General features: G+C 37.6%; 1 protein-coding gene across 1 annotated transcript in view; it reads right to left on the reverse strand.

Annotated features, from left to right (window-relative positions):
• Ranbp17 (RAN binding protein 17) overlaps nt 1-19,967 on the reverse strand; it is a 316,352-nt gene that overhangs the window by 281,935 nt on the left and 14,450 nt on the right. The window contains exons 4-11 of the mRNA XM_055604851.1: nt 19,748-19,914; nt 17,778-17,843; nt 12,640-12,744; nt 10,819-10,984; nt 7,937-8,010; nt 4,590-4,709; nt 2,219-2,365; nt 1,237-1,409 (exon numbers count right to left, since the gene is read on the reverse strand). Of these exons, the coding sequence (XP_055460826.1) occupies nt 1,237-1,409; nt 2,219-2,365; nt 4,590-4,709; nt 7,937-8,010; nt 10,819-10,984; nt 12,640-12,744; nt 17,778-17,843; nt 19,748-19,914 (1,018 nt within the window). The remainder of the gene's footprint in view (nt 1-1,236; nt 1,410-2,218; nt 2,366-4,589; nt 4,710-7,936; nt 8,011-10,818; nt 10,985-12,639; nt 12,745-17,777; nt 17,844-19,747; nt 19,915-19,967) is intronic.

A 19,967-nucleotide genomic window follows, 5' to 3' on the forward strand; every position in this document is an offset into this window, starting at 1 on the left:
AGAACAGAAAACAATAAGCAGGAGCTTATCAAATTTAACTTACTAAAAACTCAGAGAGTAAAAAGGCAAATGATAGTCAATGAGAGAGTAGTCTGTAAGACTCCAACAAGAATATATGAAAATTTATGAACAGAATATATAAACTTCTAAAATTTCAATCTACAAAAATAACCCAATTTTAAAAAGGGGTTGGCAACAGATTTTTCTTAGTTATTTTCATTTTATTTTATGTGTGAGGGCTTGGCCTGTGTGTATCTGTGCACATGTGTGCCTGGTGCCCGTGGAAGCCACAGGACAGCTTCAGATTTCCCTAGGGCTGCAGTTAGACAGGTGGCTGTCAGCTGCCATGTCGGTGCCGGGGACAGAACGTGGGTCCTGAAAAAGAAGGCTCTTAACCACTCAACTTCCTATCTCTCCAGCCCCATGGCAACACATTTGACAGATACTTGGCCAAAGAATAAACGCAGACAGCAAATAAGCCTGTGAAACAATATTCACTATGGTTAGTGTTGGAACTCACTGACTGAATACAAATCAAAACCACAATGAGGTGCCCCTGCACACCTACTAGACTCACCATCAAACTAAAACACCAACAGCCAGTATTGGCAAACTCTCATAGAAAGTAGGTGTAAAGTAGCCGATGTTACAGCCACTTCAGAAAATAGTTTGGCAGCTTTTATAAGACAATATATACTTATCATGCCACCAGGAAACCCACATATAGGTATTTTACACAAGAGAAGTGGAAACATGTTCATATAAAATTGTGCACAGGAATGATGCCAGCAGTTTATTCCCGTTGCTAAAAAAGCAGACAATCCAAATATCCATGTACAGTAAATGGGTGCACTGATACATTCACATATGGGATTCTACTCTGTTATAAAAAGAAGAAAAGAAGCCTCTGATAGAACATGGAGGAATTCTAAATGAAAGATAACAGGCTTCAAAAGCTAAATAAATCTCTGATGATTTCATATATACAATATCCTAGAAATGGCAAAAATTGTAGGAAAAACAGATTAGTAATTTGTTAACTAAAAAGGGACCAAAGCGTCTCTCCAGTGATGGTACTATATTCAGTCGTAAGTACAGTGGTGGTTACACAACTGTACCTACTTGTCAGAACTCATAAAACTACATACATCAACAACGGTAACCTCAACATTTTACTTCAATCTTTAAAAATCCCAAGATGAGATAGATAAAAAATAAACATTTAATAGTTTATACCTCACAACAATGGCAACGGATTCCAATCGGGAAGTGATAAAGGCCTTGGTGATTTCAGGTGCGTAAGTGTCTAACAAGTGGGGTTCAGCTGACTTTACAAAAGGAACGGATGCTACCATCCTCTGCCACAGAGTTAACAAGTAATGAACACTGTTGGGGGCGAACTCCCAATGCTACAAAGAAACACAGCAAATGTTATTTAAAATGACATTATAGCTTTCCAGACTAAAAATCATACAGCCAAATTACCACAGACAAAAATTAACTGGGCTTGCTATTGTTGCTGTTGTTTTGGTTTACGGGTTTTGTTTTGAAACAAAGGCCTCATGGAGCCTAGGCTAAGCCTTGAATTTACTGTGTACCTAAGAAGGACCTTTAACTTCTGATTCTCCTTCCCCTGCACCCTGAATGCTGCTATTAGACATGTACTACCATACCAATTTGCATGGTGCAGTGACAGAGCACAGAGCTCTGTGGATATCAGGCAAGCATTCTATGAACTGAGCTACATCAGGAGCCCTGACAAAATTCACTTGTATCCTGATAACTAAGGATCACTTAAAATAACAAATTTTATGAATCCAAGAAGTATTAAAAAACTAGTATCTCTCAATGACTACTAAAATGTTACCACAGTTCCTCAAAATCTATTCCACAAATATTTTGCAAGAGCTGATATCAAGTGGAAATGGCTTCCCCGCAACTTGCAAAGGAATTTTCCCCTAACACAATCTGTAAAAGCATTCTTTTTATTCTTTAGATTTGACTACAGATTCTCATTACTCAATTACTAGAAATTTAAGCAGAATACCAATTTTTATTATTTTATGTGTTGCAATGACTATTTTACCTAAAAACTTTGTAAAGAATAATTCCAAAGTACTCAAATAAGCATTTAAAAACAGAAACCACCTCCACCAAACCTTTATCAAGAAATTGTTTAAATAGTATAGTTTGACCTCAATTGTTCCAATGTACTTACCTGTAGGCTGGTAATAGTAAAATTGGCAATCAACCCAATAACTTCGGCATACTCCTTCACCAGCACTAATTCTCCCAGCTGGTAGTTTGTCTTTAAACGAGCCAAAAACCGACAAAATTCATGATAATTGCCAGGATCAGACAAACCCTAAATTAAGATACCAAAAATAGATAGATAGATAGATAGATAGATAGATAGATAGATAGATAGATAGATAGATAGATGAATGAATGAATGAATGAATAAAGGCTCTTCAAAGAAACTGATAAAAATCCCCATGTATTTTTATTGATACCCCTAGTTCCATAGTCACTTACTTTGCGGCTGATGGTTAGATAGCAATATGTAGAAACAAATGAGCCCTGCTAAGTTTAGTGTCATTGTCAACTAACAATAAGGAATCTAAAGTAGAGCTTTTAGAAGTAGCACTGCACTAAGGCAACTAAAATATGTTTGGAACTTATTACACAAAAAGCCTTGTGTGTGTGTGTGTGTGTGTGTGTGTGTGCGTGCACACGCACAAATATGCACGTTCATGCGTGTGCATGCATCTATGCCTTTATACATTATCCAACGGCACAAATAACAAATTCTTTTAATTCAACACTTATTAAGTAGCTATAGGTTCTGTGGCTCCAAGTTAACTTTGTCTCTAAATGACAAGGTATTAAATAAGTTACTGCAGAGAAGAAAACAAAGTTTAACAAAACCCCTCCAGAGCATACAGGTGACTTTTACAAGAAAAGTTAAAAGGAACAGACAAAGAAAGGTCTTTCCAGGCAACTGTGAGTGGCCTGAATACAAGACAGACAGACACAGGCACAGACACAGACACAGACAAACATATTACCCTTAATAGTTCAACACTGCACAGTATAGCTGGCATATTTAAAAATGGACTGGTTGAACGAATAATAATAGTTAAAGAATCTAAAGATTTTACTAATGGGGGCTCTAGGAAAGAAAAATATTATCTATTTTCTAGGACAAATTCCAAGATTACATCTTTTTTTTTTTTTTTTTTTAAAGTTTTTCAAAACAAAGTGTCTCTGGATAGCCTTAGATCACCTGGACTCACTTTGTAGACCAGGCTGGTCTCAAACTCACAGAGATCCACCTGCCTCTGCTTCCCCAACTGCTGGGATTACAGGCATGTGCTACCATGCCCAGCTCCAAAAATACACCTTATAACAAGGTCTTTTAATACACATTTGTAATTTTAAAATGCCAGGTTGACTTTTACACTGAGCAGGAAATATCTTAGGAGTGGTATCTGACATTGGCCCAGTATCTCTTACAGTATAGTTGATGACAGTAAGTTACACAGATAACTTACAACCTTAAAGTAAAACCCCATCTATTAACAAAATGAGTTAATAGACACATATGCTAACACTGAAAAGATAAAAACAAATCTGTACATTGTAAGGTATCCCACCTGGGAAGTACTGGAATGTAAAGGATGTGGGCAGGGGATGTCTAGGTTGCACGATCAAGATATATTATATACACACATGAAATTAATAGAGCAAACGAAAATCAAGATACATTATATACACACATGAAATTGATAGAGTAAATGAAAAGTATTGCAAAAATTAAAATGAAAAAAAAATCTCTTTAGTAGCCAGGAAAAAAAAAAAAAAGCCTTTGTAGAATGGTAAAACTTTATTTCTATACAAAGTTTTCAATGCCCCAAATTGCCAGTAACAGAGAAGCACAGATAAAGCTCTTTACGCGGCTATTTACATGTTTACAGCCCATGGTTTAATTACAAATTCATTCAGCCAGAAAAACCAAAGCAAAAATGATACAATTACTTGTTAGACATTCTAACCCTCTCATGGTTGTCTCTGCATGAGTGTGCTGGAGCTAATGCAGTCTATTTCTAAAGCTACAAACTGAGGTGTCCACCAGAGGGCAAAAGACACTATTTCAAAACTTAAGGTAACTTATTTCAATATTAACAATTAAGTTTAAGTTATCTCCTACTTCAAAAAGCAGATATAATCCTCAAACACTTCAGCAATTTAACTAGTACAAGCAACAAATAAAGTACAATGAAAGACGAAAGCATGATTTAAAACATGACTTCTATTTATATTCACCTAAAACAAACAAAAACAAAGAAGGAATACCAAATCAACATCGAAATACTCATTTAAAAAAAAAAAAAACTGTAGCAAATGAGACCTCAGGAAGATGAATACAATACTAAATATTTTCTTCCCCAAACATAATAAATTTAAATTTTTGTTATAAATTTAAATGCATTATAATAAATTATAATAATTTTAAATTTCATTATATACCAGTGGGCAGAAATATGATTTCTATATGCCAAATATTAATTAAATTATTTCATAATTACCTGAGGGTTTTCAAGTATCCTCTTTACTCCTTTAATTAAGTTACCAAGGTACTTGGCACGTTCAGGACTGCTAAATAAGGATCTTCTTGTAGAAGCAAACTGAACCAAGCATGAAAGTGCCTAAAAAAACAACAGACACTTTTTCACGTCAACTTTAGAAGTAGCTATGTCCACTATTACCATTCACAAGCCTTTGCTCCATGCTAAAAAACAGCACTTATAGGTAGTCCTTGGGTTATTTTTAAAATCTCTCCTCAGTCTCCTATGCTTGGGGACTGCATTTTTCTCTGTGGCTTTCAAAATGCTGACTTTTTTTTTTAAGATTTTGTTTTTATTTACTATGTATACAATGTTCTGCTGCATGTGTGCCTGCACACCAGAAGATGATCCCAGATCTCATTATAGATGGTTGGGAGCCACCATGCGGTTGCTGGGAATTGAACTCAGGACCTCTGGAGGAGCAGCCAGTGCTCTTAACCTCTGAGCCATCTCTCCAGCCCCCAAAATGCTGACATTTTTATTTTAGTTGTTTATTTGCATTTTACAAAGGAAATGGCCTCATGGGCTATGGAGATGGCTCAGTGGGTAATGACACTTGCATGAACACCTGACCACAAAGCTGGACATGGCCACACATGCCTATAAGGTCAGTGTTGGGGGAAGAGACAGACACCAACAACTTGCTCACCAGCCATTCTACTCAAAAGAGGAGGGAGCTTCGGGTTCAAACAGAAATCCTGTCCCAAGGGACTAAGATTCACAGCTATAGAGAAAGTGTGCACGTATACACACACACATTCACACATACCACATGCACACAGAAGACATTTTAAAGAGAAAAAAAGGATTTCAAGGTGACATTGTCATGCGAGAAATCTATGTAGCACTGTGTTCTTATTTGCACCTATCCCCATCCCCCCCTCTCTCCTTGCTGGATCACTTTATACCTCCTTCTGAGTGTGAGACATACAGAATGTACACTCACTTGTATTTCATATATGCCAAATCTGCCAGAGTAGGCCCCAAACTAGGATACACTAACAAAGTGCCCAACTACTTAAGATACTCATTCTGTTTGTGAACCAATGAACTAGGTGTTCTATCAGAAACAAAATGATCTTAAAGTTATAGAGTATTGTAAACTATATATTATGGATCCTGCAAAGGAGTAATAACTCCTTAACTGAATCCGGCACATAACAAATTTACTCAGTCATAAAATATATTCTACACCATTCAAAAACATCTTACGGGGGGGTGGGGGTTGGAAACACTGCTGTGAGAGTTAGGAACTTTCTAAGGAGTATCTGTGACCTAGCTATCTTCCTGCGTTTCCAGGCGATTTCATTACTTAGGTTCCCAACTCCAACAGCAGTTACTATTACTGCTGTCTCAGTAACCTAAAAGACAAACTGATCTCTGTATGTTTAATCTGGGTTCAAATGTTTACTTGCCTAGCTAACATTACCATTAGCCAATATTAAAACATTTCTATTACGAGATTTCATACAAAATGTTTGGTTCTCATGATAAAGGTAAGAACAACAACACAGGAATCTTTCTGCTTGGGCCGTGCTCCAGTGTCCCACCGCCTCCACTGGTAAAAACAAAAACTCTCCTCCTTAGGCAACTCTGGTTCACAGGACTGGGAGCCATCAGTGTATTAAAAGTAAAACAGCATTAAAAGCATAATTTGGGGGATAAAAAGACCTGAACTTTAATCTCAATGCCATGATCTACTCTGCTGCTCTAAGGAAAGTCAATTAGACACTCTGGGTCTGTTTTCTGTTTTTCAAGTCAACCTACTGAGGACAGTGTTATTATTGCAAGGTCACTGTGAGGATGAAACAAGATAAGCACCACATAACAGGGCATCAGGCTAGTTATCTCAAAACAGATGTTCTCTTCTGAATTTTTAATCACAAGCATGTTTTTGCTTTACACTAAAACATAATCATATGACTTCATGTTTTTAAACAACTAAAAGCAATTTTCCTGGTTGAAAGACAAAAAGATGAAACACAAGCTCAAATAAATACCCTCTGAAACTCACAGTAAAACCTTAAATTCTAAGTTCAAGAACAGACTTGTTGGGCTAGAGATGCAGCTCAATAGTAGAGCACTTGGCAATACAGTCTTCCTTTTAAGAGACATTTAAACAAATGCACTTTAAACCTGGAGTATTTCCAGGACACAATTCTCCAATTTCTAGTAGCTTAGATATTAAATTTACATTTTCCCCAACACTGCTATATATTTATGACTCAACAAAGTTGTTGTTTATAGTCTCAAAGTTCTACGCAACAAATTAACTCAAAAAAAAAAAAAAAAACTGAGCATACAAGAGTGATGAGCACAAAATCAAGTGAATCACTCCTCACGCTTACTTCTCTCAGAGATTTCTGATGGAGACCACCAGGCATGTACAGGCCAAAGAGTTAGAGGTTAGAAGAAGGAAGGTTCTAGTGGTGTGGACTTGGCATGTGCATCCTGATTGGGAAGTGAGGTAGAAGTTGGTAGACTGTCCCGGCTTTGGCAAGAGTAACATCAGTTACTGGTTCTGAGCTTAATCACAAAGTGGAGTAGACTGTTAACAAATGCTGAAAATCATTTAACAAAATACAATCAGAAGTAAAGAACTACTTGAGAAATATAACTTGGTTAAACGCATACGAATTTTTGAGGTGACTGTATTACCCTTACTTTAGATTAGAAGAGAATCGTATGTACAGGGCGGAGCCTGGACCTTAGGAGGAGGACAGAAGACAAGTTTGAAGGCAGCATGGGCTATCCAGAAACCAATCCAGAAGACTGACATCAGCTCCGTTACCAGACTCACATCAAAAGTGTGGGACTATCGGCTTAATTCCCCAATAGGGCAAAAAAACGGTAACAACAAACTATCAAGGGTATCATATCTTTTTTTTTTTTTTTTTTTTTTTTTTTTTTTTTTTTTTTTTTTTTTTAATTTGCTTGTTCTGGGATTTTTTTTTTTTTTTCTTTTTTTTTAATTTTTTATTAATTACACTTTATTCATTTTATATCCCCCCCATAAGCCCCTCCCTCCTCCCTTGCCGATCCCACCCTTCCTCCCCTTTCTGCATGCATGCCCCTCCCCAAGTCCACTGATAGGGGAGGTTCTCCTCTTCTTTCTGATCTTAGTCTATCAGTTCTCATCAAAAGTGGCTGCATTGTCCTCTACTGTGGCCTGCAGAAGCATTATTTCTAAAAGCTAGATAGTAAATATTTTCAGCTTTCTGAGTAGTAATATCTGGGTTTTTTTTTTTTTTAACTTTTCAATTGTTGGGTATCATATCTTTAAGAAATAATTAATGACTTATACTTACTAACTGCGACAGTAGTGGTGGAAGCGAGTGATACAAATTGAAGAAAAGATCCAATGTTTCTGGGTCCAGGAAAACTGGAAAAAAAGATTATTTTCCTAACACCATTACTTTCACTAAAACATCACACAAATAAGAATGTCAAGACCTCTGCATATGACCAATCATTGCAGCTGGGCTAGTCATTCATTCATTTAATCTTGGCTTTTCAAGGCACGGTTTCTTTGTGTAGCCCTGGCTGTCCTAGAACTTGCTTTATAAACCAGACTGGCCTAGAATTCAGAGATTTCCCTGCCTCTGGCTCCTAAGTGCTGTTTTTAAAGGCGTGTGCCACCACAACCTACTTGCAGCTGGGCTACATCGATTCGTAAGTTTTTTTCCCTTGATAAATGAGAGAGTATGGACATAAAAAATAGCTAGCTAAAATGGTATTAGTTCCATGCAGTTACCTACATTTCTAAGTAGAATAAAGTTAGTTTATATTCACACTAAAATAATATAAAAATTGTTTTAAAAGTATGAGGATAAGTATCACTAGAAAGCTTATAAAAAGCAGTTATGTCCTGTCCCATTCTTACTTTCACATTTAAAAATAACTGTACAAATTCATTTGATGTCACCTGAACCCTCACCGTAACTGTATTGTTTTACTTCTCTAACTTACCCTGAAACCCCCAGCTCCAACACTCTCTGAAATCAGCTATCCTTTCTCCTCCCACTACCGTCACAACTCATGATATAATCAACTGTAAAGTATTTACATGTATAACCATGCAAAGAATGTTAACAGCTGAGCCAAAGACTATATTATCATCTCACACAATGATCTCTGTACTTAAGGTAAGCATAGTGGCTTAGTTGTATATCTATCTATCACTAATTTTTCCCAAATGTTTTGACAAACTCACAAAAAAAATTTTTTTAATTCTTCCTAACATTTCTGCATAACCAATCCAGTATCATTTCCATTTTGCTATACCTATCACTCATTTTTCAACTTCAACTGGCTGATTCTTAACTTTGTCACATATCTGTGTCTGTTTTACATCTATTTATTGTCATCTTGTTTGAAGGGTTCTTTCCCAAAACCCCCTTCTATTTTGGTTTGTATGTCAAATACTTTGCTGAAAGCAAATACATGAGGAATAAATTTGGAAGGACTTGCGTGTCTGAAAAAGTATCTTACTTTTCATAATTCCCATTCAATTTGAAAACCTGCAGAGGCAGGTCTGAGGCCTACTGTGAGTCACTGCTGCTATTGAGAAGTCTGTTGCCACTCTAGTTTCCAAATATTGCAAGGGACTTAGTTCTTCCTCATGCACAAGCCTTTTCCTGGGACAGTATCAGTACAAAGCTAGTGCTTATCTTTTTTCACTCATTATTCTGGTCACCTGGTCCAACTTTCAATTCATAAATTTGTTCTTCAATGCTGAGACCATTTTGGATTTTCAATTTTCCTTGTTTTCTCTTTTTTTTTAATATTTATTTATTAATTATTTATACAGTGTTCTTCCTCCATGTGTGCCTGTACACCAGAAGAGGGCACCAGATATCACTACAGATGGTTTTGAGCCACCACCATGTGGTTGCTGGGAACTGAACTCAGGACCTTTAGAAGAACAGTCAGTGCTCTTAGCCTCTGAGCCACCTCTCCAGCCTCCCTATTTTCTCTTTCTAGAACCTTCAATAATCAAATGTCAGCCTCCTTGCTTCACCTTCTAATTTTCTCATGTACTTTTTCTCCTATCAAATATCTTGCTTTTTTTATTCTTTGTATATTTTATTAACTTCCTCTTCCAAGATGTTTACTAAATTGTTAAATTATTTGGCAAATGTTCCATTCTTGTCTCAGAAATGCTTTATCTTTTTTTAATCTCTAGCAATATTAATCACACCCTTTTCAAGTTTATTTCTATTCTTCACCTTTTATACTAATTCTGCAACTTTTTAAAAAGTTAAACTTTCTAAGATAATAAATTACAGATTCGGAAAATGTAATACAGACCTACACCACATTTTACACAGCTGACCTACACTATGTTTTACCCACTTTCCCACACTGGTGATCTCTTATAAAAATAACACTAAAATATCACAGCCAGGAAGCCCAGCACAATCTCCCAAACATACTGATTCCAATTTTATATGCATTCAGGTGTGCATACATATTTTTAGCCTGTGCATTTTTATTACATGTGTTGGTGTAGGAATTCATCACCACAGCCAAGATGTGGAATGCTGAATACCTTGTTTATTAATTTTTGATTCCTAAATCAGAAGTCATTAAAAGAAACCTTTATGTTAGTTCTCTACCTGATATCCCCAAATCTGAAGCTTTTCTAGTTTAATTTTTCAAGGGAAAAAGCTGTGGGAAGAGAAGACCAACTACAGGGCCAAAGGAGTCAGTCAGTCTCCCAGCTGCACAAGCCAAGATCCAACTTAGAATAAAATCCTTAGCACTCACTCTCCAGCCCCTCCCCGACCTCTGCCCTGGGGCACCCGAGTGACATTTTTCTGCAGTGTTGGGGAAACATTTGGTTTCCTTCTTGATGTCCCTACTATCACAAAGTAAATCAGGACTCTGTTCAGCCAGACAACTCCCTCTGACTAGTTCACCTCACAATTCTGAAAAAAACCCTCTGGGTGACTGTTCCATCTTTCCTCACTACTTATGCGGACAGCTCATGTGCTGTCTTGTCTTCTTCTCCTGGAATCAAAATGTAGCAGTCATTATGATATGAACAAGACAGAGCACTTCAACACTAAGTATTAGTAGCTATTCTGAATTAGACCACTGAGAAAAAGCTACGGTATATGTATAGGTTAATTCTGCACCTTGTATGTTGACCATCTCTCATGTTAAACCCTTCTTTCTTTCTTCTTACTTGTTCTCCAGGTTGTTGGAACCTGCACTGTGCAAAGATCATCTGCGGATTCGTCTGCTGAACTGCCAAGAAAGTCAAAGCTCAGGCAGCTAAGGACCAGCTTTAAAACCTGCATCACCAGACTTTGTTGATTTTGATCCTGGAGATTTAAAGGTTTGGCCAACACCTTCAAAGTTAGAAATAAAACATAAAAGACATTTTAACGTCATAAACTTAATTATTTCTTCAATGTGAAATGAAAATTAGTAAAAAAATTTTAAAATGGGGAAAATGGTAAAAATCTTTGCCCACAAATTTCTACAACAGACTACTTTCAAATTTCACCCTGTAAAATGAGAATAAAATATATTTAACTACATAATGCAGATCACCTTCAAAAGTTCTAAAACACAAGTTGGGTCAGGTGAAGTGGCACATACCTTTAATCCCAGTACTTGGTAGGCAGAGACAGGCAGGACTCTGAGTTCAAGGCTAGCTTGGTCTACATGGTGAGTTCAGGCCAGCCAGGGATACATAGTAATACCCTGTCTCCAAAAATAAAAAATTTTAGTGAGTTTTAGAATAAATACTTTACATAGCACAAGTGTACAAAAGCACAGAATGTACTAACTTAAAGAGTGCTTTGAAAGCCAGGCAGTGGTGGCACCTGCCTCTGATTCCAGCACTCAGGAGGGAGAGGCAGGTGAATCTCTGAGTATGAAGTTAGCTTGGTCTACAGAGTGAGTTCTAGGACAGCCGGGCTACACAGAGAAACCCTGTCTTTAAAAACCAGAAAGAGAAACAGTGCTTTGAAAAACCTGAGACTTATTTTCTTCAAAAAATGTTGGCTAACTTCTGGTGTAAAGAGATGCATTCAACTAACAGAGGCCTTGTGAATGTGGTCAGGGCACAAGCTTCCGGAGCACAATGCTGACTGTCTTGTGCTACGGTTGGTTCCCACACAACCTGCAAGTAAGCACATCTTGGAGACTATGAATTATTTGAAGCCTACAATAATAAGAAGCCAAGAATAATGATCCTATTTAATATACCTTTAAAAATGATATTTTTCCACACTACAAAAGTATTTCAAAATAAGTCATTTAAGTAGACTTCCTACAGTGAATAACAATGTAACACACCAGGTAACAATATCAACCCAAGCAACTTAAAATTTGAAATGGCCTGCAACATCACCCAAGAGGGTTTTGATTTTGGTGAATTTCAAATTTTAGATTTTGAAATTTTTCAACTAGTAAAGTCTAAACAAATATCCTAAAATTTACAACACTCCAAAATCTAAAGCACTTCTGGTCCCCAGTATTTATAGAGGACACTTAGCCTGTAACAGAACTGGACAGGCAGGAAGCAAAGCTTGCTGAGTTGTTCTGGGAAATGCTTTACAACACCAAATAAACAAGCTTGAGTAGTATGACAGAATCCTTCCTAAGACAACTGAGCTGAACACAATAATGAAAGCCATGCTTGTCCCATGGCACTAAGAAACGAGTAGGAAATTCCTATTTCTCAAAGAAACTATTAAAATAATTCAGAGGAAATTACAAAAAATAAAAATAAAAAAGAAAGAAAAACTGTATCCCCATCTAAATATGGGCAGGCAGATAAACTAAAACTCAAATTAGCCTGTCCAACTAGAAATCAACAGTAAGAAGGTAGAAACTACTATGGCCTAAACACAAACATTGAATTCTCTATGGATGAAGTAAAGTTTGTATAGATTTACTGTATTTGGACTGGCCACAACAAATCTCTTAAAAGCAAAACCAGAAGCACTTAAGGCTCCCACACAACTCCAGGAGGCTGAGTCATCAACTGACTTACCTGTTTCAGGAGAGAGCAGGCTAACACAAGGATGTCCTTTAGAGAAGTATCACGAAATGAGGTAGCTATTTTCCTATGTTTTGCTGACGGTCTGGAATAATCAACCTAAAAAGGTCAAGATGAGTTAGTTTAAGCAAACCTATAAAAAATAAGGCAAACATATTCTACGAACGTAACATGATGGCACTAGTGATCAGGTGTCATGAATACAGGGCTTATAAAAGACTGAGAAGGGATTTGCTTGTGATTACTTAGTGACAGAGACAGGGTTAGATCCCACTCCAAAACTACCAGTGCCAATATAGAACACAGATAATCAAAGTAACAGACATGACTGAGATCATGGACTCCTGCCTATATCATATATAATATAAATAAACTTCCCTAACTCTCAAATGCCACCTACCTACAAAAGGAGAAACCTCTAAAATGCTCTTCAAATTCTGATATGTGAATCAGCTAAATAATCAGTTATAAAAAAAATTATATTAAAGTAGTTAATGTAACTGGTTTATGTCACTAAAATTCTGAAAATAAAAGTAGAAATAACACTCAAGAATTTGATTGTGTTTTAACAACATGTCATCTCTAAATATTTTATTAGCTAACAGAATTTTTTTTTTTCAGAGCAGAATCTCACTATGTAGCCCTGGCTGTCCTGCAACTAGCTCTGTAGACCAGGCTGGCCTCGAACTCAGAGAGCCGCCTGCTTCTGCCTCCTGAGTGCTGGGATTAAAGGAGTGCACCCTGTCCAAATATGGATGAATCTTTTAAGAAAAAGATCTAAGCTTGAGTTTTCTAAAAGTTCAGAGGATTTTAAAGATTATCCTACATTTTGAGAACCCGAATATGCTAGTCCTTGAATATATTTGTTATATAGTCATCAAAGCAAAATACATATACCTATACAGTATGTGCACTATGAAATGCTGTTGAGTTCAAGGCCAGTCTGCTCTATCTGTGGAGTGAGTTCCAGGCCAGCCAGGCCTACCACATTGTGAAACCCTGACTAAAAAAAAAGAAAAAGATGCAACCACAGTGAATGACTTTATAGTATACTTCTGACCATTATATAACACTGGACCTTGCTCATGTAAATCTGATCACACACACCCCCCAAAAAAAAGCTAGTTGAAGCAGAAATCACTCCTCCCCCAACTAATTAAGCTCAGTAAAATTTGTTCCACAGAAGATGTAATTTTTTCAACTTATAAAGCCAAAAATCATCTTTTAAAGCTTTGAAGGAGTTAGTACTGTTTTAGAGATAGAACAGCCTCATTGTGCAGCCCAGTGTACCCTCAAATTCATAATCCTTCTGCCTCAGCCTCCCTACTCTATCATCATAGGCATGGCACTCTTCTAAAAAGGAGGTTGTCTTTATTTTACATGGACAACCTGGAACATCTTGTACCAGGGGAACAAAAGAGGACAGGTAGAGAGAAAGATGCCTACAATCCCAGGACTTCGGAGGGGAGGCAAGAGAATCAAGAGTTTAAGGTCACTCCCTGCTACATCTCAAAGATACAGCCAGCCAGGGCTACATAAAACCCTTTCTCAAAAAAAGAAAGAAAAAAAAAATCAAAGAATGGTGAGGGAATGTTAAATAAATGCAAACCAACTTGAAAGATTTCTTACTGGTGAATTACAAGCTATTAAATAAAATTAGAAAACTACAGTAAAAACCTAAGCTTGGTAAGAAATAGGGTATTTCCAAAGGTGTAAAGTACTTCTCCACAAAATATTTATTAATATTTATTAAAGAAAATAAGGAAGCTGGGTAAAGAACATGCTTAAATCCAGGTGAGCCCGAGCAGTCGTAATGCTGCGGGAAGCCTAAAACCCTAAGTCAAACATGGAGGAGTCCTATTCTGTCTGGCGCTGCCTTGTGCACAGCAGCGTGCTCCTTGGGAATGGAGCGTTTCTGCACCACTTGGGAGTTACTGGAGACAAAGCAGCGCTATCAGGAACAACTGGGGCAGGTGGTCACGTACTTCCTGAGGATCCTGAAAGCCAAGGGGACAATAAAACCACCAGAGTGCCAGACCCTCTTTGGGACCTGGGAGCTCATCTGTGCCACCAGCCTAGAGAGGTGTCTCTTCTTGGAAGGACACTGGAGGCTGGGGCTACAGGGCTTCTGCCCACACTGTAGTTCTACGCTCAATCTGCTGCCAATGCAGACAGGTATCAGACTACACTCCAGGAGCAATTCAAGAACAAATGTTTTCAGAGGTTCGTGCAGCTGAAGCAAAGCGGCCCTAAATTTAAGCATCTTCAGCTCCAGGACCTACTCCATCTGCCTCTGCAGTGGCTTCAGCAGTACAAGAATCTTATCACTGGCTTTGGCTAAAAATACAGTTCCCAACAGGCCCAACTACCAACAGCTTACACCGTCTGCCTGCCCCATCAGCGAGACTGCCAGAATCAGAATGACCAGCACCTTCCGCACAGCCAGGCTCTACTCAATGGACTCAAGGCGAAAGGGCCTGCTTCAGAGCCCTGTATCCTATGTCCCAGTGTCAACTTAGTAGGATCTTTGGCCATTCAGGACCCTTGTGGTTTGCTCAGTCTGTCCTTCCCCCCATGAGAAGCTACTGCTTATGAGGAGCTGTCACAGTGGCACCACAGCCTGACTGGCTGTTAGAAGCCAGAAGAACTCCACTCGCAGAAGTGTCACTGCTACACGACATTGTCATCTACAGACGTGCTGGGCCACATTCACAACTCTCTTGGGATCCATGTGGCAGCTGGGCATGCCTATGAAGAATCTTAGACATTCCAGAACTCAGGATACTCACACAAAGGTCAGAGCCAAGAACAAAAGGGAATCTACTTCAGCACTGGGACCACAAAGCCTTCCATGGGTTGACACAGGCCATTTAATGCTCCTTGAGAATCAGGAAGCAGGCTTCAACCCAAATGAGCCTCAGCTGAAGCAGCCCCTTTAAAACCATGCCACTGGGGGCCTCGGGACTGTAAAGCGCTTGCCTTCTATGGCCAGCTGTTTATTCAATTTGCAACTTTGTAAAGGAAGCCATTTTTTGTTACCTATGGTTGTTTTTATTTTTGAGATGGGGTCTTCCTATGTGACCCAGGCTGACAGTGAGCCTCAATTCCTCCTGCCTCAGCCTTGAAAGTGTTGGTTTTTAAAGGTGTGTGCTGCCATGCTGCCACACCAGGCTACTGTATTCAGTTTCTTTCTTTTCTTCTTGAGACAAGGTTTCATGTAGCACAGCCTGGCCTTGAATTCTGGATCCTTCTCAACTACCTCCTATGTCGTAAAAGTTCTATAATTTATTTCTCCACTGGGTTTTAATAAAGTACTGTTTTGTTTTGCTTTTGAAAAAAAAAAAAAAAAGAAGAAGAAGAAATCCAAGTGAATATCATCTATTATTAGACAACTCAAACCATATGCTTCCTGGCAGGAGACAATAGGCTATATAGCATCATTGCTGATATTCCTGATAAATAAATGTAATCTGGATTTAATAACGAGGAAACACTGAACAGTCTCAAAATAATACATGTTTTACAAAACAACTAGCTTGTTATCTTTATGGCTCAGGTGTTATGTCAACCTGACACAAACTAGAGTTATCTGAAAGGAGGTAACCTTAACTGAGAAAAATGCCTCTGTAAGATCTGGCTTTAAGGCATTTTCTGAATTAGTGATGGATGGAGGTGATGCCACTGATGAGGGTAGTCACCCATTGTGGGTGGTGCCATCCCTGGACTAGTAGTCCAGGGTTCTATAAGAAAGTAGGCTGAGCAAGCGACTGGGAAGCAAGCCAATAAGCAGTATTTCTCTGGGCATCAGCCCTTGCCTCTAGGACCAACCCCTATCCCTGCTTGGGTTCCTGCCCTCACCATATTTGATAATGAACTGATACATGGAACTGAGTGAACTAAAAACCCATTCTTGCTTTTGGCCAAGTTGCTTTTGGCCATGTCACATTTAAAATAATCTAATGGCATCATGATCATGTAGGAGAAAGAATGTCCTTGTAGAAGAAAATGTAAAATTATTAGGCAATGGGAATGTGGGGGGAGTGTATCACGATGTCAACTTATCAAGAGATCAAGAAAGATCTTTACCCTACCCTCCAAACATTGCTGAAAGTTCATTTGCATCTTTTAAAAGATAGTTGGTTGCTCTCCAAGATACACTTTTTTAACTTTTAAAAAAGAGCTCAGAGTTCTTTAAACTCATTCACAGAGTTCAATTATAATTAGTCAAGGTCCTATCATCATACTCCTGCCAACAAGACGGCTACTCCTGAAACAGAGAAAAACTGACATAGCAAACAGTCTTCACATCCTCTTGTGAGAGAAGCAAAAATGAACAGCTGTGAAAACTATGGTTATTTTAAAATGTGGAAATTCTATAAAATTGGTTTTAATTCATCACTGAACAGTAATCAAACTTTTTTTCCAATTGTAAAACACTGTGACTATACTACAAAGGGAGTTCGCAAGCGGACAGCAGCTCTCCTTATGTACACACTCACAGTCCACACAACCAAGCACCACCCAGGAGGATGTCAGTTTCTCAGTTCAAACTTTATAATCTCCTTTATGAAATCACCCCACACAGGGTGCTCCTTTACTCTTATTGAAAAGGGACAGCAAAAGGGAACAAGACAGAAGACAACTCCTCAACTGCTGAGCTCAAAGAGCCCTGCTGGGGAAGGGACAGTTTCTGAAAATGCTCCTCATGGGAGGTGAAAATTCAAACCAGAAAGTGACTACGTGCCAAGCAATCTATTTCTGGATAGGTCCTCCCATTCACCCATGGCTAAGAATCAGTCTTCTAACCTGTTTGCCCTTTATTTATAAACACATAAAAGTTTGTTTTTCTTTTCTATACAATTCATTTATATGGTTAATATATTATAATATCTACAAGAATGAAAAGACAATTCTCCAAATGGAACAAGCACTATGTCCTGTTTCTCACTACTTTTATTCTGTGGTTTTTACTATGGTTATGCTTTTCGATTAAAGTATTCTAATTTAATTTTCCAACTAGTAAAACAAATACATACAAAGACTTGATCAGAAAAGTTTCATGCATTTTGCCACAAAGAAATAACATTACCTAAGCAAATTCCATGTCTTACTACATGCAAAAGCTTACTTACCAGGTTCATTTCCTGAGTCAACTCGGAAAGGATTATCACTCCTATTATGCAGTGTTCCACAGTACCCTTTCAGAAAATAGCCAAGTGGAGACAGGATTAATTCTTAAGTGTAAACCAAGTGATAATTTTCAAAATTAAATACCAAAGCATCACAATTGCCAACTAATGGTCCATAAGAGTATGTTTTAAAGAAAAGGTATTGTTATTTCTATAACTAAAAGAATTTGCACTAATTTTTGAAGGATAAATTTTGGCACATGGAGTTAAGAAACAAATGTATACAGACCTTAGAAATGCATATACTCTAGCCAATGTTTCCCTAGCATTTACAAGTCATAATAAACTAGGCTTTAAAATGACACTTAATTTAGTACTTTTTCTACAATCTTAAAAATGTAAAAAAATGGTTTTTGTTCTAGAAATTTGCTTGAAGCCTACTGTGATAGCTGCACTCAATAATTAATAAGTAGCTTAGAAACTAATTTAAATCTCTTGATCTAATATCAGAAAAGATCACTTAGGCTCTTTTAATATTACTGAACAGTGCACGTGTATAGAGTCATTAGGTACCTTAATGAAGACATCTAGAGGACCCAATGTAGTACGGTAAATATATGACTATCAACACAGTATAGTTTCCATGATGTTTCTAATTAGCTTACAATTTAATTGTAAAACTTCCTTCAATTCAGATCTCGTGTGCACATTAGTAACAAATTACCCTATTACAAAATCATACTGGAAAACATGGAAGTAAGAAATGAAGCATCAAATTAGAGTGCAGCAGTACAAAAGTATGCACAGATGTGCTTTTTGTATCTTCATTTCACAGTTGGTCATCCCTTCTAACTTGCACAGAAGCTCAGCAACACTGATTACAAGGTATAATTAAGTTCATGTTATCTCAGAACCACCAATGATCAACTCTGGGTACATCAAACAATGCATTTTAATTCTTTATGGACTTGCTAATTTCCTATTCACTGAATCATAGCTACTCTGTGTACCCTAGCTCAATAAAGCTGCACAGTGTGGCGCTCTAACCAACTGAGAGTCTGAAAACTTTCCTAACTTTCTTTATTTTCTTTTTTTGTTTAAACACCTGGGCTTACAGGGTCTTGTGCTGCTGTGTCCAGCTTTTACATGGGTTCTGGGGGCTCAAACTGATCATCAGATTTGGCACAGCAAGCACTTCTTCTACCCACCAAACTATTTCTCCAGAACAAGAACTCTTAAACTTGACAGCAAGTTAACCACTTTGCAATTAGAAATTACACAAATATAAAAATAAGTATCACTAAATACCTAAGTTGTTTTAAGAAAGCAGCGAAAAGCAAATTGGAAGCATGGACAGAGTCCTGATTCCTTCACTGTATCAACAGCTGTAACTACTACAAGGGACGGGAAGAGGAACCATCCATGCAAGTGTCTGTTCCTTCTTTCTTGCAGCCTTAGTATGTTAACTGGGGTAAATGGGGACAAAATGTTACAATTTATCTCAGATATTACTTATAGTTACATCATTTATTGAGTCACTTGAAAACATTTGTCAGAAAAATTTTATAGTCTACATAGAGTGGGAAAAAAAGCTGTCAAAAGACTTGCTGGACTACCAATTATGCTTTGCTAAGTCACTATGTACTTGTGGAAGCTACTCAACATAAATCGCAGTTTCTTGAAACCCACTTCCTAGGACTGTTAGGAGGTTGAGTAACTATGAAAATCATTATAAATATTGCTTGTATATGTATATATGTGTGTGTGTGCATACATGTATATAGGTCATCAATAGAAGTACATTTCTAAATTTAGAAACAACGGTTCTTTTCATTCTTCTGGTATAACATGATTTTTATTAATTGACAATAAATAACAAAAAATCCAAAGGACAAATAATAAATGATAAGTAAGAATGGTACTACAAAGAGAACCAAGTAGCTCTAACATGGCACTAACCAATGCCTTCTTACCTGGAGGAATTTCTTCACATCAGCAGTAATTTCTCTGAAAACAAACTCATCTTTCTGAACGTCAAACCACCCCAACTTAGTGAGTTTAGCAATGACTTGAATAAGAGCTTGAATGACAAAGGGAGCCAGCTTAGGTTGTGATGCCACATAATTCAGAATGTAGTTTCCTATGAAGAGAGCATCAGTGAGCACTTGGATTTCTGAGAAACGTAATGTGAAT

This window comes from Psammomys obesus, unplaced genomic scaffold (genome assembly GCF_907164565.1).
Source record: "Psammomys obesus unplaced genomic scaffold, mPsaObe1.curated_primary_1811, whole genome shotgun sequence".
Taxonomy (NCBI): Eukaryota; Metazoa; Chordata; class Mammalia; order Rodentia; family Muridae; genus Psammomys; species Psammomys obesus.